Source organism: Nyctibius grandis, chromosome 3 (genome assembly GCF_013368605.1).
Source record: "Nyctibius grandis isolate bNycGra1 chromosome 3, bNycGra1.pri, whole genome shotgun sequence".
Lineage (NCBI taxonomy): Eukaryota > Metazoa > Chordata > Aves > Nyctibiiformes > Nyctibiidae > Nyctibius > Nyctibius grandis.
Window position 1 is genome coordinate 92,451,445 of NC_090660.1, and position 19,817 is coordinate 92,471,261.

The 19,817-nt window shown below is 46.8% G+C and overlaps 1 protein-coding gene across 1 annotated transcript; it reads left to right on the forward strand.

Moving 5' to 3' along the window:
- The first annotated feature begins 508 nt into the window (after window positions 1-508).
- On the forward strand, window positions 509-18,644 carry LOC137661603 (syntabulin-like). The gene is given in 12 exon segments (XM_068397209.1): window positions 509-579; window positions 3,078-3,179; window positions 4,375-4,466; window positions 4,469-4,506; window positions 4,508-4,572; window positions 5,554-5,700; window positions 7,679-7,850; window positions 7,852-8,521; window positions 13,149-13,254; window positions 14,454-14,657; window positions 15,525-15,674; window positions 17,528-18,644. Coding segments are annotated over 12 exon segments (2,934 nt in total).
- Window positions 18,645-19,817: the final 1,173 nt, after the last annotated feature.

Sequence of the window (19,817 nt, forward strand, 5' to 3'; positions counted from 1 at the left end):
TACACAACCCTTCCAAAACAAGTAAAGTTTGACACTCTTTAGGGGGGGCAGGGAGGAGTTTTATGAAAATTAACCACTTGAGCTAAAGCCTTTCAATAGTAAAGATGCCCGGCTGAAATACTTAGAAGAGCTTCAACCAAATAAGATGACACTTTGAACAACAGAGTTTGTGGGAAAACCCCACTGCTATCTCCACGTTAAGAAATCTCTCTTACTAAGTATTCCAGAATGTGAACTGCCTCACAATTGGCAGACAATATACCGTTAACCATCGTGGTAATACCCACGACACGAATTTTACACTCGAGAAATAAGCTGGCATATGCGCACACCAGATTAGTAGAAGTAGCTAATTTGTGTAAGACAAGTCGCTGCTTCAGAAACTTTGAGTACTTCTTTTCATTGTACTAAAAACACCTGTAAGCGAATGCGGTAAGGGTTAGGGAAAGTGCAATGCGGCCTCTGCGTTGCAACCTGACCCTCGTGATCCCTCAGCTTTAAACTGAGAATGACGTGCATGGGAGGGAATGCTTCACTGGTCAATTTTGGGTCACCTGTCCTGTCCGCTCCTCCCCGCAGGTGCGATATCTTTACACCCTTTCACTTGTTCAACGTGAGAGATTTAGCAGTGACCTTGGTTTCTCTAGGAATAGGTATAAGCAAGAGCCTTTCTGCATACCAGTCCTGCCGTTACCATAGTAACAGCTGTACACATCAAGCGTTATCAATTCTAGAAGTGGACACTGTCTGAAAAACATGTAGTCAACTTCAGAAAGTGCAGTTACTTACTTAGAAGAAACGTAACTGAAAGGAAAAACTGGTTCTGTCCTAGTCCAGACCAGGACAGGGGGTCCCTCATTTGCAGAGCCCAGCCCCGCCCCTCTCCGGATTGTTTGGGTCACAATGGCAGTTTTGGAACGGTCCCTCTCAGTTGGGTCAACGGACCTAGCACAGCCAGTAGGACCTGTTGGAGCTCCTCTGTCTGCATAAATCCCTTGGCATTTGAGACCCGGAAGAGGTGAGATTTGAATCTACGCGTCACCTTAGATGGCCTTCAGGAGCTGTGGGCTGTGGATGGGGACTGGCTGTCCTTTTCTGGTACGGTGACTGGTCCCATTGCTCACAGGAGGTGGAACAGCTTTAACCGTGAATCTGCCATTTCCCTTCTTCTGGGGGTTACAGGAGCTGTTTGGGAGGTGAGGGAGCTGTGAATTCACGGTCTTGAGCCAAGCTGGATAGAGCAGAGGCGGCCTGTAATTTATCTGGCCTCAGTTCTGTATCTGTAATGTAGTTGTAATAGTCTCTGCCTGCACAAAAGACTCTTTCAAGAAACTACGTGAAACAAAGGAGAGAGTTTTACAAAACCGGAAAGCTTCTTTATCTGACAGGTCTCTGTCTTCTGTGCACTTAAAGAAAAACGCAAAAGCTGTTCCATCAGCTACACCTGTTTCATCTCAATATCTGGGAACATGAAAGGTGTTGCAGGATAAACGCGTGCAGAAGAACAGTACAGAATTTGACAAAGCAGATAGTTTACGAGCAGCTGTTTTCCAGGTAGATCTTAAAAACAAACAAATAAAAAATGAACAAACCAATCAACCAAAAAATGCATATAAGGGTCCTGTTATAGGAGTCAACACCTCTTATTTTCTTGAAATGGATATTTCTGAGTATATTCCTTGCGTATGCTTACAGGTGTAATAATCAAATGATGAACTAACAAGCTAGATGAGAGGGACATACCATGGTTCATAATTTATTGTGTCAGACTATTTTGAGACACATATATACTTTCCTTTATTTCTACTTCTTCCTTAACATAAGTAAGTGTGTAGTTTAAAGTTTCTTTTCCTGATGTGTTCTATGCGGTTGGCATTCAGGAAAAGTGAAAACAAGTCTAGTATTCTCACCAGAAGGATAGTGTGTGGATTCTGTGTAGAATTTCATAACAATTAGTTTGTGGGTTCCAACAGATTTTTGCTAATAATTTAGCCTGGAGAAGAGAAGACTGGGAGGGGATCTTATCAAAGCTTGCAGATACCTTAGGGGCGGGTGTCGAGAGGATGGAGCCAGTCTCTTCTCAGTGGTGCCCAGCGACGGGAAAAGGGGCAATGGGCACAAACTGAACCGTGGGAAGTTCCATCTAAATATGAGGAAAAACATCTTTACTTGAGGGTGACAGAGCACTGGAACAGGCTGCCCAGGGAGGTTGTGGAGTCCCTGTTCCAATAAAGAAACCACAAGCAAACTCATAAAATAAAACCCAGCAGCCAGAAGAGCAACTAGATGGAGGTTGCCCAACTTTGACCAACACTTTAGATTGCAGAGCTTTGTTTTCTCAGGTCTGTTGGGTGCAAGGGGTTGGGTAGAGTCTCCCCAGGGAGGCGGGAGCTGTGGGAAATTCAGACCTGTTTGGATCTCACCCGTGTAGCACGGGGTACTGACAGGCATCCCAAATGGGGTGGATTTACGGAGGAGGTGGAGAGAAGCATGATAAGCTGAGAGGACAGCAACCCTGTCTCCTAATCCGGTTCTTACTGCCAGATGCGATGTGTATCCCAGGTGGTGTGACGGGCAGATGCTGTGCAGCCTCTGCCCAGTGCAAAACTAAATCTGGCCCTGCGAATCCCCAGTGAAGCAGACAGCAGAAGAGGGCTTTCCATGGGCCACTTTTCTGTGGACCCTGATGTATTTGATGTAGCGTGAACCACCCACCCCAGTCTTTAGACAGGAGCCGAGCACTGAGCCGTTCAGTGCTTTTAACACCAACCTGCTTCTAGCCTGCCCAGAAACAAGAGTTTCACACAGCTGAGAAGCTTTTCTTACTGAGACCGACGGGAGGCATTTCCCAAGTAGGTGGCTTCAACTCTTGTTGAAGTGCCAGTTCTGAAGAAATGTTGAAAATCTGGAACAAATCCAGCGCTTGTCCTCAGGGATGTTTGAAAATTCATGCAACTTCTAAAAATCACACAGGACAGACCAAGGAAGGATGCTTGTGCTTCATTGTGATTTTGAAAACACTCTTTGAGTTATCATTTCCACCATGTTTTCACTCTTCCCTTTTCCTTTCCAGGGAGTGAAGCCGATTTTAGCCCTTCAAGCAGCATGGGCGGTATTTCAGCGCCTGCAGTCCGTATGTCTGCTGCTGGAAGCAGCAAAATACCTTCTTTTTCTTGCAAGTAAGCAAAGCAACATTTCCTGAGCAGTGCGAGTGTTGCTAGTGCAAAGAGGTGTCTCCTTTGCGATATGTTCTTTTTAACTGTTTGACTTAACTCGCCTATGAAACATTTCAGTGTTGACACAGACGACAGTCCTGCACTTCATTGTAAAATAATTATAAAATCTCCCAAGTCGGACAATTTCAAGAAGAGATTTTGCTTCATAATTCTGTGGTATTTAAACTTTTGTGTTCAAGCCTTTCTTTTGCTGCCTGGATTTGCCTTTTTCCATATTTTTGAAACCTGCCCTTTCATTACACTTCAAAAGAACAACTTCCATGGGAGGATGAAGGTAGCAGCGTAGTAGTGCAGGAAGGCAAACCAAGTGAGCGAGCGAGTAACGCCCCTCGAGAAGCTGTCCTCAGAGCGCCCCAGCCCTTTGGCAGCTGTTGGGCAGTGCAGATACGAATTGCTTTCAAGCACACACAGTTGACAGTCAGATTATTGACTAAAGAGTGGGAAAAGAAAGGTAGATATGTATGAGGGAAACTGTAAGGAAGAAGGAAAAGGCTGTGCTTCCCTTTGTCTGTTTTAATACCGTTTCAGCCTGCCCGCGGTGGGGTTCAGACTGTATCTAAGCAAATGAATAGCTGGCAGTGACAGCTGAAGCACCCAGTATGCCAAAGGCAGAAAAGAACAGTGGCTCAGGCAAAATCTGTTTTCACTGCACGCCGTGATCCCTCGGGCTGCTTGCTGAGGTGCATGAAATCAGTCTTACAGCTAACCTCCAGGGTTGGCATCTCTCTGCAGGCCTGGCCAGGAAAAGCTGTAGTGTGGTTCTTCTGGCACTAGTCCAGATTGCGGTCCTCTCATTACTCAATGGAGGCAGAGGTCCAGGGAACGTGGATGAGCTGATGGAATCAGAGGTTCAGGGAACGTGGATGATCTGATGGAGTCACTGGGAACTGTGCTACCCACAGAGAAATGTGAAAATGGCTGAGGTTTCCCTAGATCACATAGTTCGGACTGAGAGCCCCGCAGTCAGTGAAAGAACATGCGGTGCCTGATGACTTCAGGACCTTCTTTCTTCCCGGACACTCACAGTTATCTATCATCTGGTTAGTGTTTAGACAACTTTGTGTGTGAAAAAAGACACAAAGTGGGTTGCATGATGAGGATAATCCAATATGCTTTAACCGTGTTGCTTCCCCTCCAGTCGTGGCCCTTACGGTCAGAATAATGGATGCATATCCTACAAGTCCGGAGCCAGCCCACCTGCTGCCCGTGAAAAGGACCCTTTCTCAACACCGAGCAAAACCAGCTGAGTCCTGCTAACGTCCGTCAGAGTTTACAGGGCTTCTTCAGCCAGCAGCAGCAGCTCAGACTCATACAAGGAAAGCGACGGCAGCAGCCGGTGATGAGGCAAGTCTTTCTTTTGGCCTCCTGGTGTTCATCGCATGGAGTTACCTTCTCTGCGCTATAACGTGGGATCAGCTGTCTGGGCTGCCGAGCAGGTCACCTTGCTCCTCAGCACAGGTGTGACTCCTCATGTTGGTGGCTTGCCTGTCAACAGGGTGCTCCATGCCATGTAAAAGCTTTATTGTTTCAGCACTGTAAAAGTCAAGGTTACATTTAGTCAAAGGCCTTTGTAGTTGGTTTTCACTCCAAGGCAGGCTCCTTCATGTGGTTTCATGCCATCAGTTCTCATCTGGATTTACTGCTTCTTTTGTATAAGGGTCGTTTAGCTTTGGAGAGGGTTGGGTGGGGTAGTATAGAGAACATTCTTATACACTCAGGTGAAAATTCACCCTGCCCAGCCTGAGGCACCTCCCTGTGCAGTTTCCTGTACAGAAAAGAAGAGATCTGCCAGAGCATGTGACACATATTGCAGAGAAGAAATTGCCGCCACGCTGCTGCTCTTTCCCTCTCTCTCTGTGTGTCAGGCAACTCAGCAGCCAAGCGTGTCAGACGCACACCTAAAGCTAGATAGGCTGAATTGAGGTTTCAGGTGCTCAGCGTCGTAACTCTGTGTGGAGCTGAACTCAGTCCGTACGCTACCTCACCTGGCCGTGTCTGCAGCTGGGTGCCCTCGACGGTGGCCCGGCTGCCTGCTCTTGGGCACACCACCCATTTTGGGTGAGGGGGTGGCTAGGCATTATAAAGTTAATGTCTCTTTTGATGTAATGGCACTGAAACCAAGTACTATAGCCACAAATCGTCCTTTTCCTCAAGTACTTTGATTTGCCAGAGGGAGTCACTTGTGCGGACGCTGAGGAGCCCCAAATGAGTCAAGTGTAGACTCAGCTTTGTACCAGTCAATAGGATGTTTTTGCCAGGACTGAAGAACTGTTGGAGTGATGTCATGTGATGGTTTGTTTTTTTTCTTCTCAGGCAGTCAGGGGAGATACAATTCCTGTAGTGACAATCACAGCGTTAAGCCACAAAATCCGGAGCAGTATTCGACTCCTCTGCGGCGGGAAAGAGTTAAAGTACGGCATTTGGAAACAAAGCTGAAGGAATCTGAGAGCAAACTTAAAGAAAGGTATATTTCACTTCAGCAATCACAGTTAGAAAGATTTTTTCAGGAGCATTTAGGGGTGGGAGTCTGTCAGGTCCGGATTTAAGTCTGTCGGCGATTGCCCGGCCCATGGCCATTAACAGCAACCCCGAACTAAATCAAATGCAGTCGGTCCCAAGTGGGACCCGCCTGATCAATGCAGTATGCCCCACGTGGGATCCGCCTTATTAGTAAATCTAAATCTTAAATGCAGTCGGTCCCTGCCAGGACCCACTTGTAAATAGCTTCAATGCACTTGGTCCCGAGAGGGACCCGACTGTAAATAACGCCCGAAAAACCTGATCAAAACATAGATTCGTGATCCTTGAGTACGGATAAAGCACAACCGAGGCACGGTTATCGACAAAGTTAACCTGTGTTTTATTAATTCCATCAAGTGTGGGTAACAAGGAGGAGAGAGAGAGAGAGAAGTAAAAAGGAAGAGAGAAAAGGAGATCAGTTGAGAGAGAAAGGATCGTCATGCCCCTGGATCCCGCGGCGTCCCCTGGGTCCTCTGTTGGTGGTCGGCAGTTGGGGGTGGGCGCGTGCGCATGGTGTAGCAAGACGGCGCCTTTTACAGAGCAGCCAGGCTGGCGTGGTGTCACCAGTCACAGTTTACACCGCTCACAGGACAGGTCCGGTTCCCACGCTGTGGCACGGACCTGTCACCTGGCTGCTGCTGGTGCCCTGAGCAGGTCCTTGGGTCCTAGTACCGTGCTGTCACCGGGATTCAGACGGCTACCTCAGGAGGGGGGTGGAGGGCTGCAGGGCGGGAACGTCACTCACGCCTAGTCGGAGATAACGTCGTCCTTGCCCCCCAGGAGATGGTGTCTGAGGACGTGGGACAAGACCATTTCTGAGACAGTACCTAAGAAAGGAAAAGGCGGGGGGGCGAGGCGACTGCGGAGCCGATCTCTGCAGAGTCCTGAACGTTTTTACTCATTTCTTGACCACATAAATCGTTCATTAAGAAATTTGAAATATGATCAGTCTGATTAGGTTGTTTTCAGGTATTTCAGCTTTCACAGCACGCTCAGTGAATACCTACCATGCAGGTTAGGTATGAGTATGGCTGTCTTTCTTCCCTTTTTTGAACTTTCCCAGTAGAATATTTTTAAAGGATAGTTTTTTACCAGTCCCATTTAGCATTGAGACCTTGCCAGCATGGATTACCTCAGTCTCCTGTTCTGCCTCACTCAGTGAAACATGACTCCAAATGTCCTGTCTCCCCTAATGAAAGAAAAGCTCTTACACAAACCAGTGTGCCCGCTTGTGTTTTTGTCGCTAAGATATTGAATTTTTCGCAATAGCCCTTTGTATGGGTGCTGAGCAAAGAAGTGACCATGTGTATTACACAGCAACAAATGTCGTCTCTTTTACTAAAGCAGCCGGGATAGCCCGACCTCTGCACCAGCGAGGGCTGGACCGCACGTAGGGGCCCCCTCTCCCCACTTGTTTGCAAGTCAAGGCAGCAGCCTCTGGCTCCACGCTGGGCAAAGCGAGCCAGGTGCCTGCAGCCCCAAGCCATCCTGCTGTGTGAGGCCAGTGTTGGCTCTGGCTGTAGGTGATGAGCTGCTGGCAGCATGGGGGATGCACCCAGGCAGCTGTTTCTCATTTCCTCCAGGGCGAGGCAGCAGATGAGATGTTAAGCGCTGTGCTGGTTGGACCTAACCTAGAGGTCAGCACTTGCGCCTCAAAATGTCTGGGATCGTGGCGTAGCCCACGAGGCTGCTGGCTGTGTGGCGAGGTTGGTGACTCCAGTTAGCAATCAGCTGGCGTGTCTGGGCAGCCAGCTTACATCTCTGCCAGCTCTCTCTGAGGCGGCAGCAAATGGTGCCTGGAGGAAATTGCTTCCTTCTTGGAGCATCTCTGCAGCACAGCCATCCCAATGCGGTGGAGTCTCACATTTATTCTTTAACTGACCAGTTAGCAGAAGTGTTACAACTTCTTTATTTTGCTACAGGGAAACAGAAATAGAAGAGCTCAAAGCTCAGCTGAGACGGATGAAGGAAGACTGGATTGAAGAAGAATGTAATCGTGTGGAGGCAGAGCTGGCCTTAAAGGAAGCAAGAAGCGAAATTAAACAACTCAAGCAGGTTATTGAAACCATGAAAAACAGCTTGGCTCAGAAAGACAAAAAAAACGCAGAAATACTTCGTAGACATACACATTCAAAACAAGAAACTGGAATCTTTGCTGCAGAGCATGGAGATGGCTCAGAACAGCTCGGTGAGGGGTGAGCAGTGCCTGGAGTGCACGTATGGCTCATAGGGGAAGCCACTGGCGGTGCATGCCCCGATGCCAGACAGCCTCATCACAGAAGACCAAGCTCTGGAGGAGATGGCAGGCAGTGGGCTGCTTCTTAATGAGGACACAGATAACAGGACTGATTCAGATGAAGAGAGTTTGACCACCACAACCTCTGAGCTGGGTGATCCAGCTCCCTCCAGCTCGACTGTGAATAGAGAGATGCTTGAAAATGTTCTGGATGAAGAACTAACTTCTTCCCAGGAGGAGGAGGAAAGCAGCAACATGATGGTGGAACAGGCCATCCAGACTGACGTGGTGTCATCTAGCCTAGACGTGGAACAGCTCATGCAAAATATCTTCAGAGCTCAAGATGCCTCTCCTCTAAGCCCACCTTCTTCACTGAAGGAAATGAATGAGTTTTCTGTTGGGAGCTTCAGTGATTCTGACATCATGGTGGATTTAACTCCAAGTGATCCAAACTCTGCCATCCTTTTGTCTCCTATGGAGTCTCCATGCAGGAAGGTGGAGCACAGAGTTAATGAAAACTCGCCCACAGGTGCGTCACTTTTACACCCTTTCACTTGTGCAACATGAGAGATTTAGCAGTGACCTTGGTTTCTCTAGGAATAGGTATAAGCAAGAGCCTTTCTGCATACCAGTCCTGCCGTTACCATAGTAACAGCTGTACACATCAAGCGTTATCAATTCTAGAAGTGGACACTGTCTGAAAAACATGTAGTCAACTTCAGAAAGTGCAGTTACTTACTTAGAAGAAACGTAACTGAAAGGAAAAACTGGTTCTGTCCTAGTCCAGACCAGGACAGGGGGTCCCTCATTTGCAGAGCCCAGCCCCGCCCCTCTCCGGATTGTTTGGGTCACAATGGCAGTTTTGGAACGGTCCCTCTCAGTTGGGTCAACGGACCTAGCACAGCCAGTAGGACCTGTTGGAGCTCCTCTGTCTGCATAAATCCCTTGGCATTTGAGACCCGGAAGAGGTGAGATTTGAATCTACGCGTCACCTTAGATGGCCTTCAGGAGCTGTGGGCTGTGGATGGGGACTGGCTGTCCTTTTCTGGTACGGTGACTGGTCCCATTGCTCACAGGAGGTGGAACAGCTTTAACCGTGAATCTGCCATTTCCCTTCTTCTGGGGGTTACGGGAGCTGTTTGGGAGGTGAGGGAGCTGTGAATTCACGGTCTTGAGCCAAGCTGGATAGAGCAGAGGCGGCCTGTAATTTATCTGGCCTCAGTTCTGTATCTGTAATGTAGTTGTAATCGTCTCTGCCTGCACAAAGGACTGTCAAGAAACTACGTGAAACAAAGGAGAGAGTTTTACAAAACCGGAAAGCTTCTTTATCTGACAGGTCTCTGTCTTCTGTGCACTTAAAGAAAAACGCAAAAGCTGTTCCATCAGCTACACCTGTTTCATCTCAATATCTGGGAACATGAAAGGTGTTGCAGGATAAACGCGTGCAGAAGAACAGTACAGAATCTGACAAAGCAGATAGTTTACGAGCAGCTGTTTTCCAGGTAGATCTTAAAAACAAACATGAAAAATGAACAAACCAACCAACCAACCAACCAAATAATGCATATAAAGGTCCTGTTATAGGAGTCAACACCTCTTATTTTCTTGAAATGGATATTTCTGAGTATATTCCTTGCGTATGCTTACAGGTGTAACAATCCTTTTAATTCATCAAATGATGAACTAACAAGCTAGATGATAGGGACATACCATGGTTCGTAATTTATTGTGTCAGACTATTTTCAGACACATATAATATTTTCCTTTATTTCGGCTTCTTCCTTAACATAAGTAAGTGTGTAGTTTAAAGTTTCTTTTCCTGATGTGTTCTATGCGGTTGGCATTCAGGAAAAGTGAAAACAAGTCTAGTATTCTCACCAGAAGGATAGTGTGTGTGGATTCTGTGTAGAATTTCATAACAATTAGTTTGTGGGTTCCAACAGATTTTTGCTAATAATTTAGCCTGGAGAAGAGAAGACTGAGAGGGGATCTTATCAAAGCTTGCAAATACCTAAGGGGCGGGTGTCAAGACGATGGAGCCAGTCTCTTCTCAGTGGTGCCCAGCGGCGGGACAAGCGGCAATGGGCACAAACTGAACCGTGGGAAGTTCCATCTAAATATGAGGAAAAACATCTTTACTTGAGGGTGTCAGAGCACTGGAACAGGCTGCCCAGGGAGGTTGTGGAGTCTCCTTCTCTGGAGATATTCAAAACCTTCCTGGATGCGACTCTGTGCAACGTGCTCTAGGGGAACCTGCTTTGGCAGGGGGTTGGACTAGATGATCTCCAGAGGTCCCTTCCAGCCCTAACCGTTCTGTGATTCTGTGATCTGTGTGAGAAGAACTTTCATTAACAGATGCTGTTCAGAATCACAGAATCGTATTCATTTTCATATTCATATTTTTTTCACAAGCGCACTAAGGTCCTCCTTTGTTTTAAAGGAGATATAATAAATAAAATCAGTGAGTCTAGTGTGCGGTCTTTCTGACCAAATATCTAAGCATTTACTACAGGATAAGATAAATAGTACATTGAACTCACTGTCTACATTAGAGACAATCCATGTTTAGTCAGATGAATCCCACCCCTGTCTCCTGTGTTCCTCAGCAGGTCTCTGCCAACTCTGCTCTTAGCCCTTATTGAAACCAAGTACGGTGCCTGGCGTAAGGCGGGCACGGAGGCGTAGAGGTCAGAGTTGAGGCAGGGATGGAAGATGGCAGTAGCTGTGATCTTCAGTCAAAAAAATCCTTTTTTGTATATTCCAGCAGGTTTTTTTTCTGTCCTCTGCTAATCCAGGGTGGAATATGAGCCAAAAAAGAGAAACCAATGCTATGCACACTGCACACTCTTAAGTATTTTTTTAAAATGTGTGTGAGGTCAAACTAGAGCATGCTTTGCAATTTGTGTATTTACTGCAGCAAATTTTCTGCTCCTTCTGGCTGTTTTCTGTGGTTTCCAGCCGGCTTCACCTCCACAGAAGGAAATACTGTGCATACGAAAGAGGACATTATGAATCTTCCCTTAGGAGATTTTTTTTTTTGTGCTCTGCTTTTAAATTACAGTCTGTATTATTTATGCCAATGTTTGAAAGAACTTTCTGATTCCCCGGTTAACGTATTCTGAACCTACTCCAGCTACATTTTACTACGCACAACTCCCACCAACCATCAGTTTTTATTTCACGTCATTTTTCATGAAATAACACGCATCACAGCCAGAATCCTGTGTTGCTGTTACATGGTTTTCTTTTCAGTTTTCCAGCTGTACTCCTCCTGCTCATGATAAACAGTGTTGCAGTACTCATTTTTATCTTAGCCTACACAAACAGCATTCCCTTAATCTGCCTTCAGAAACAGTGCCCTGTAATCCTGTTATCATTATTGTTGACCTTTTTTGGACTTCCTCCAGGTTATTAATGCCTTTTGAATGAGAATCCTGGGATTTAAACTGTTTTCTGAGCAATGTTTACTCAAGAATTGATAGATTATTTCCTTTGCTATTTTCCTTTACATCCCCTATTTCTTTTTTGTCTGACATCTTACTGGGTTCAAAGCGGAGCTATGCAAATAGCTGATTTGGGGGTTTGCTGTCAAATCGAAATATTAAAGAAAACCTTTGTTTCAGACTGAACAAAGGCAGTATTCAATCTAAAATATATAGAATGTTTGGGGAGATTTGTTGATGTGTTTACCCCCTTTTTAAAAGAAGAAGTAAATTTGTCAGTTGTCAAAATCAAAGCATCATTTCAAACAGAAAGTAGAAAATTCTGGTTTTCCCTTTTCTGGCCATGTTTGACTTCAAATCATAAACAGTTTCAGCGTTCTCTGAACTTTGTTTTTCGGTGACCGTATTACTACCTGAAAGTTTTTGCTTCCCTCAAGAGGGATTACTTTAACTACTTTCTGAGCAGTATTGAGTGGATATGTCTGTCTATTCCTGTCTGTTTGTATGTCTGTATTTATACGTAGGCATGGAAAGCTAAGGGGATGTCTGTATTTCAGTCGTGCAAATCTCACTTATTTGATTTCACTGTGGTGAAAAGACATTGGGAAAGCTGGTGGTTACTGGGCTCAGAAGTGGAAGCTCGATCTTAAACAGCTAAGCAGGTCTTTGCAGATAGCGGTGGCATTTTGAACACTTGGGCTGTTTAAGCAGTGATATTTTACTTGCTTTTATGTAGCTGGATATCTAAACCCTGGTGAAGCTGTGTTTTAGACGCCTTCACTCTGTTTTGGTTCTCACTTGAAGTTACGATTCTGAGCTCAGGAAGAGCCTAAGAGAAAGGAGAAATGCACGTCCAGTCCCTGTTCCAATAAAGAAACCACAAGCAAACTCATAAAATAAAGCCCAGCAGCCAGAAGAGCAACTAGATGGAGGTTGCCCAACTTTGACCAAAACTTTAGATTGCAGAGCTTTGTTTTCTCAAGTCTGTTGGGTGCAAGGGGTTGGGTAGAGTCTCCCCAGAGAGGTGGGAGCTGTGGGAAACTCAGACCTGTTTGGATCTCACCCGTGTAGCACAGGGTACTGACAGGCATCCCAAATGGGGTGGATTTACAGAGGAGGTGGAGAGAAGCATGATAAGCTGAGAGGACAGCAACCCTGTCTCCTAATCCGGTTCTTACTGCCAGATGCGATGTGTATCCCAGGTGGTGTGACGGGCAGATGCTGTGCAGCCTCTGCCCAGTGCAAAACTAAATCTGGCCCTGCGAATCCCCAGTGAAGCAGACAGCAGAAGAGGGCTTTCCATGGGCCACTTTTCTGTGGACCCTGATGTATTTGATGTAGCGTGAACCACCCACCCCAGTCTTTAGACAGGAGCCGAGCACTGAGCCGTTCAGTGCTTTTAACACCAACCTGCTTCTAGCCTGCCCAGAAACAAGAGTTTCACACAGCTGAGAAGCTTTTCTTACTGAGACCGACGGGAGGCATTTCCCAAGTAGGTGGCTTCAACTCTTGTTGAAGTGCCAGTTCTGAAGAAATGTTGAAAATCTGGAACAAATCCAGCGCTTGTCCTCAGGGATGTTTGAAAATTCATGCAACTTCTAAAAATCACACAGGACAGACCAAGGAAGGATGCTTGTGCTTCATTGTGATTTTGAAAACACTCTTTGAGTTATCATTTCCACCATGTTTTCACTCTTCCCTTTTCCTTTCCAGGGAGTGAAGCCGATTTTAGCCCTTCAAGCAGCATGGGCGGTATTTCAGCGCCTGCAGTCCGTATGTCTGCTGCTGGAAGCAGCAAAATACCTTCTTTTTCTTGCAAGTAAGCAAAGCAACATTTCCTGAGCAGTGCGAGTGTTGCTAGTGCAAAGAGGTGTCTCCTTTGCGATATGTTCTTTTTTAACTGTTTGACTTAACTCGCTATGAAACATTTCAGTGTTGACACAGACTACAGTCCTGCACTTCATTGTGAAATAATTATAAAATCTCCCAAGTCGGACAATTTCAAGAAGAGATTTTGCTTCATAATTCTGTGGTATTTAAACTTTTGTGTTCAAGCCTTCTCTTTTGCTGCCTGGATTTGCCTTTTTCCATATTTTTTGAAACCTGCCCTTTCATTACACTTCAAAAGAACAACTTCCATGGGAGGATGAAGGTAGCAGCGTAGTAGTGCAGGAAGGCAAACCAAGTGAGCGAGCGAGTAACGCCCCTCGAGAAGCTGTCCTCAGAGCGCCCCAGCCCTTTGGCAGCTGTTGGGCAGTGCAGATACGAATTGCTTTCAAGCACACACAGTTGACAGTCAGATTATTGACTAAAGAGTGGGAAAAGAAAGGTAGATATGTATGAGGGAAACTGTAAGGAAGAAGGAAAAGGCTGTGCTTCCCTTTGTCTGTTTTAATACCGTTTCAGCCTGCCTGCGGTGGGGTTCAGACTGTATCTAAGCAAATGAATAGCTGGCAGTGACAGCTGAAGCACCCAGTATGCCAAAGGCAGAAAAGAACAGTGGCTCAGGCAAAATCTGTTTTCACTGCACGCCGTGATCCCTCGGGCTGCTTGCTGAGGTGCATGAAATCAGTCTTACAGCTAACCTCCAGGGTTGGGCATCTCTCCGCAGGCCTGGCCAGGAAAAGCTGTAGTGTGGTTCTTCTGGCACTAGTCCAGATTGCAGTCCTCTCATTACTCAATGGAGGCAGAGGTCCAGGGAACGTGGATGAGCTGATGGAATCAGAGGTTCAGGGAACGTGGATGATCTGATGGAGTCACTGGGAACTGTGCTACCCACAGAGAAATGTGAAAATGGCTGAGGTTTCCCTAGATCACATAGTTCGGACTGAGAGCCCCGCAGTCAGTGAAAGAACACGCGGTGCCTGATGACTTCAGGACCTTCTTTCTTCCCTGACACTCACAGTTATCTATCATCTGGTTTAGTGTTTAGACAACTTTGTGTGTGAAACAAGACACAAAGTGGGTTGCATGATGAGGATAATCCAATATGCTTTAACCATGTTGCTTCCCCTCCAGTCGAGGCCCTTATGGTCGGAATAATGGATGCATATCCTACAAGTCCGGAGCCAGCCCACCTGCTGCCCGTGAAAAGGACCCTTTCTCAACACTGAGCAAAGCCCAGCTCAGACTTGCTAAGGTCTGTCAGAGTTACAGGGCTTCTTCAGCCAGCAGCAGCAGCTCAGACTCATACAAGGAAAGCAACAGCAGCCCAGTGATGAGGCAAGTCTTTTTTTCGGCATCCTGGTGTTCATCGCATGGAGTTACCTTCTCTGCGCTATAACGTGGGATCAGCTGTCTGGGCTGCCGAGCAGGTCACCTTGCTCCTCGGCATAGGTGTGACTCCTCATGTTGGTGGGGTAGTATAGAAAACATTCATGTGGTTTCATGCCATCAGTTCTCATCTGGATTTACTGCTTCTTTTGTATAAGGGTCGTTTAGCATTGGAGAGGGTTGGGTGGGGTAGTATAGAGAACATTCTTATACACTCAGGTGAAAATTCACCCTGCCCAGCCTGAGGCACCTCCCTGTGCAGTTTCCTGTACAGAAAAGAAGAGATCTGCCAGAGCATGTGACACATATTGCAGAGAAGAAATTGCCGCCACGCTGCTGCTCTTTCCCTCTCTCTCTGTGTGTCAGGCAACTCAGCAGCCAAGCGTGTCAGACGCACACCTAAAGCTAGATAGGCTGAATTGAGGTTTCAGGTGCTCAGCGTCGTAACTCGTGTGTGGAGCTGAACTCAGTCCGTACGCTACCTCACCTGGCCGTGTCTGCAGCTGGGTGCCCTCGACGGTGGCCCGGCTGCCTGCTCTTGGGCACACCACCCATTTTGGGTGAGGGGGTGGCTAGGCATTATAAAGTTAAATGTCTCTTTTGATGTAATGGCACTGAAACCAAGTACTATAGCCACAAATCGTCCTTTTCCTCAAGTACTTTGATTTGCCAGAGGGAGTCACTTGTGCGGACGCTGAGGAGCCCCAAATGAGTCAAGTGTAGACTCAGCTTTGTACCAGTCAATAGGATGTTTTTGCCAGGACTGAAGAACTGTTGGAGTGATGTCATGTGATGGTTTGTTTTTTTTCTTCTCAGGCGGTCAGGGAGATACAATTCCTGTAGTGACAATCACAGCGTTAAGCCACAAAATCCGGAGCAGTATTCGACTCCTCTGCGGCGGGAAAGAGTTACAATACAGCATTTGGAAACAAAGCTGAACGAATCTGAGAGCAAACTTAAAGAAAGGTATATTTCACTTCAGCAATCACAGTTAGAAAGATTTTTGCAGGAGCATTTAGGGGTGGGAGTCTGTCAGGTTCCGGATTTAAGTCTGTCGGCAATTGCCCGGCCCATGGCCCTTAACAGCAAGCCCCGCGTGGGACCCGCCTTATTAGTAAATCTAAAACTTAAATTCAGTTGGTCCCTGCCAGGACCCACCTGTAAATAACTTCAATGCAGTCGGTCCCGAGAGGGACCCACCTGTAAATAATGCCCGAAAAACCTGATCAATACATAGATTCGTGATCCTTGAGTATGGATAAAGCACAACCGAGGCACGGTATCGACAAAGTTAACCTGTGTTTTATTAACTCCAACAAGTGCGGTAACGAGGAGGAGAGAGAAAGAGAGAAGTAAAAAGGAAGAGAGGAAAAGGAGATCAGTTGAGAGAGAAAGGATCGTCATGCCCCTGGATCCCGCAGCGTCCCCTGGGTCCTCTGTTGGTGGTCGGCAGTTGGACCCCCCACAGTTTACACCGCTCACAGGACAGGTCCGGTTCCCACACTGTGGCGCTGACCTGTCACCTGGCTGCTGCTGGTGCCCTGAGCAGGTCCCTGGGGTCCTAGTACCGTGCTGTCGCCGGGACTCAGACAGCTCCTTCAGGAGGGGGTGGAGGGCTGCACGGCGGGAACGTCACTCACGCTTAGTCGGAGATAACGTCGTCCTTGCCCCCCAGGAGATGGTGTCTGAGGACGTGGGACAAGACCATTTCTGAGACAGTACCTAAGAAAGGAAGAGGGGGTGGGGGGGAGGCGCAACATGGAGCCGATCCCTACAGAGTCCTGAACATTTTTACTCATTTCTTGACCACATAAATCGTTCATTAAGAAATTTGAAATATGATCAGTCTGATTAGGTTGTTTTCAGGTATTTCAGCTTTCACAGCACGCTCAGTGAATACCTACCATGCAGGTTAGGTATGAGTATGGCTGTCTTTTTTCCCTTTTTTGAACTTTCCCAGTAGAATATTTTTAAAGGATAATTTTTTACCAGTCTCATTTAGCATTGAGACCTTGCCAGCATGTATTACCTCAGTCTCCTGTTCTACCTCACTCAGTGAAACATGACTCCAAATGTCCCGTCTCCCCTAATGAAAGAAAAGCTCTTACACAAACCAGTGTGCCAGCTTGTGTTTTTGTCACTAAGATATTGAATTTTTCACAATAGCCCTTTGTATGGGTGCTGAGCAAAGAAGTGACCATGTGTATTACACAGCAACAGATGTCGTCTCTTTTACTAAAGCAGCTGGGATAGCCCGACCTCTGCACCAGCGAGGGCTGGGCCGCACGCAGGGGCCCCCTCTCCCCACTTGTTTGCAAGTCAAGGCGGCAGCCTCTGGCTCCACGCTGGGCAAAGTGAGCCAGGTGCCTGCAGCCCCAAGCCATCCTGCTGTGTGAGGCCAGTGTTGGCTCTGGCTGTAGGTGACGAGCTGCTGGCAGCATGGGGGATGCACCCAGGCAGCTGTTTCTCATTTCCTCCAGGGCGAGGCAGCAGATGAGATGTTAAGCGCTGTGCTGGTTGGACCTAACCTAGAGGTCAGCACTTGCGCCTCAAAATGTCTGGGATCGTGGCGTAGCCCACGAGGCTGCTGGCTGTGTGGCGAGGTCGGTGACTCCAGTTAGCAATCAGCTGGCGTGTCTGGGCAGCCAGCTTACATCTCTGCCAGCTCTCTCTGAGGCGGCAGCAAACGGTGCCTGGAGGAAATTGCTTCCTTCTCGGAGCATCTCTGCAGCACGGCCATCCCAATGCGGTGGAGTCTCACATTTATTCTTTAACTGACCAGTTAGCAGAAGTGTTACAACTTCTTTATTTTGCTACAGGGAAACAGAAATAGAAGAGCTCAAAGCTCAGCTGAGACGGATGAAGGAAGACTGGATTGAAGAAGAATGTAATCGTGTGGAGGCAGAGCTGGCCTTAAAGGAAGCAAGAAGCGAAATTAAACAACTCAAGCAGGTTATTGAAACCATGAAAAACAGCTTGGCTCAGAAAGACAAAAAAACGCAGAAATACTTCGTAGACATACACATTCAAAACAAGAAACTGGAATCTTTGCTGCAGAGCATGGAGATGGCTCAGAACAGCTCGGTGAGGGGTGAGCAGTGCCTGGAGTGCACGTATGGCTCAGGGGGGAAGCCACTGGCGGTGCATGCCCCGATGCCAGACAGCCTTATCACAGAAGACCAAGCTCTGGAGGAGATGGCAGGCAGTGGGCTGCTTCTTAATGAGGGCACAGATAACAGGACTGATTCAGATGAAGAGAGTTTGACCACCACAACCTCTGAGCTGGGTGATCCAGCTCCCTCCAGCTCGACTGTGAATAGAGAGATGCTTGAAAATGTTCTGGATGAAGAACTAACTTCTTCCCAGAAGGAGGAGGAAAGCAGCAACATGATGATGGAACAGGCCGTCCAGACTGACGTGGTGCCATCTAGCCTAGATGTGGAACAGCTCATGCAAAACATCTTCAGAGCTCAAGATGCCTCTCCTCTAAGCCCACCTTCTTCACTGAAGGAAATGAGTGAATTTTCTGTTGGGAGCTTCAGTGATTCTGACATCATGGTGGATTTAACTCCAAGTGATCCAAACTCTGCCATCCTTTTGTCTCCTATGGAGTCTCCATGCAGGAAGGTGGAGCACAGGGTTAATGAAAACCGTTTCATGGAAGAACTTGATTTTATAGAATCTCATGATGATGACGACACCTTTCGGCATGTCAATACTTTCTCTCAGACAGGACTAAAGAGGAGATTCTGGAGCAGCAGTCTCCTCACAGATGTTCTGGCTGTAGCAGCCCCTGTTGTGCCAACTATCATGTGGGCTTTCAGTGCCCAGAGAGGAGGAACAGATCCCATCTACAATATCGGAGCGTTGCTTCGTGGTTGCTGTCTGGTGGCCCTGCACTCCTTACGCCGTACAACCTTCAATATCAAAACCTAAAGTCCACTCTGTCCCTGGGCTCTCTCTGCTGGCTGAGGCAGAGAGAAAGAGGGATGAGATAGACAAAAATATAATAAAAAGTTATTGTATATTCTGTCAGAGTCCATCATTTTGCTTTTGACTACGTGATTTGCACTATAAATTGGTTCGAAAACATGTTCCTTGTTTCAAAATAAAAAAGCTGAACCCTGTAGTTCCACAAGATGTTTTTAACTGGTGTTTTTAACAGTACTGCTGCCTGCAGAGATAGTCCTCCTGCTCCCAGGCACTGTGTCCCTCCCCTGTGCTGGTGTCTTTCTGGTGCCAGTGCCTGGCTTCCAAATTACTTGTGTTTGCAACAAAGATTCAGGAAGGTTCATTGAGCATTATATTAAGGAAGAGAAACCTGACAGACAATTTGACGTAACAGAGTCCCCAAGAGTTCACAAAGGTGGCCACGAGAGCACCTTGTTTCTCTGCCGGTAACCTCCTCTTCCATGCTCTCCTGCTGCCTCGGGTTCCTGCAGGCCAGCTGGCTTGCCTTATGACACTACTGCAATACGTATTGCCCAAAGGTCACTTTCAAAAGCTTTCGAACACGGATTCAGTGAGAATAAAGAATTGCTTATTGAAAGAGAATAAAGAATTCCAACTGACAAGGCAGTAGGGAGTTAACTTTCAATGTATTTAAATTACTTGTGCACATCCACTTAAGTGTAAACTATGCAGAATTAAAAACTATCATCACCTGAAGCAACCTTCTGTGGTAGATTGCAACTGTGGACAAACCGGGCACACAAAACTTAGAAATATTTGAGGTACAAAGACTACATATTATCTTTGTATTGGATAGGAGAGGGAGTGCACTTATTAAACACCTTCATAGTCTCCCTTAAGTGATTATTAATAGCTATATTTTTTGGAGATCATGACCTGCTAGTCTATGTTCCACCAGAAGGCCAGAGGCCAGATAGTTGACAGTGCTGTCAGTCTAACATATGCAGAGGAATAATATTTGCCACCTGACAGCAGCAGATTTTCTTCTATTCCCCACACCTCTGAACTGACGCAGAAGGGAAGAAGCTCTATGTACACCAGCCAGCACGCAGAGACAGCAGAGTTCCAAAAAGCCACAAGAGGTGTTAAGCAATGCTGCTATATATTTGCAATTCTGAAGCGAGGAAAGTCACAGAA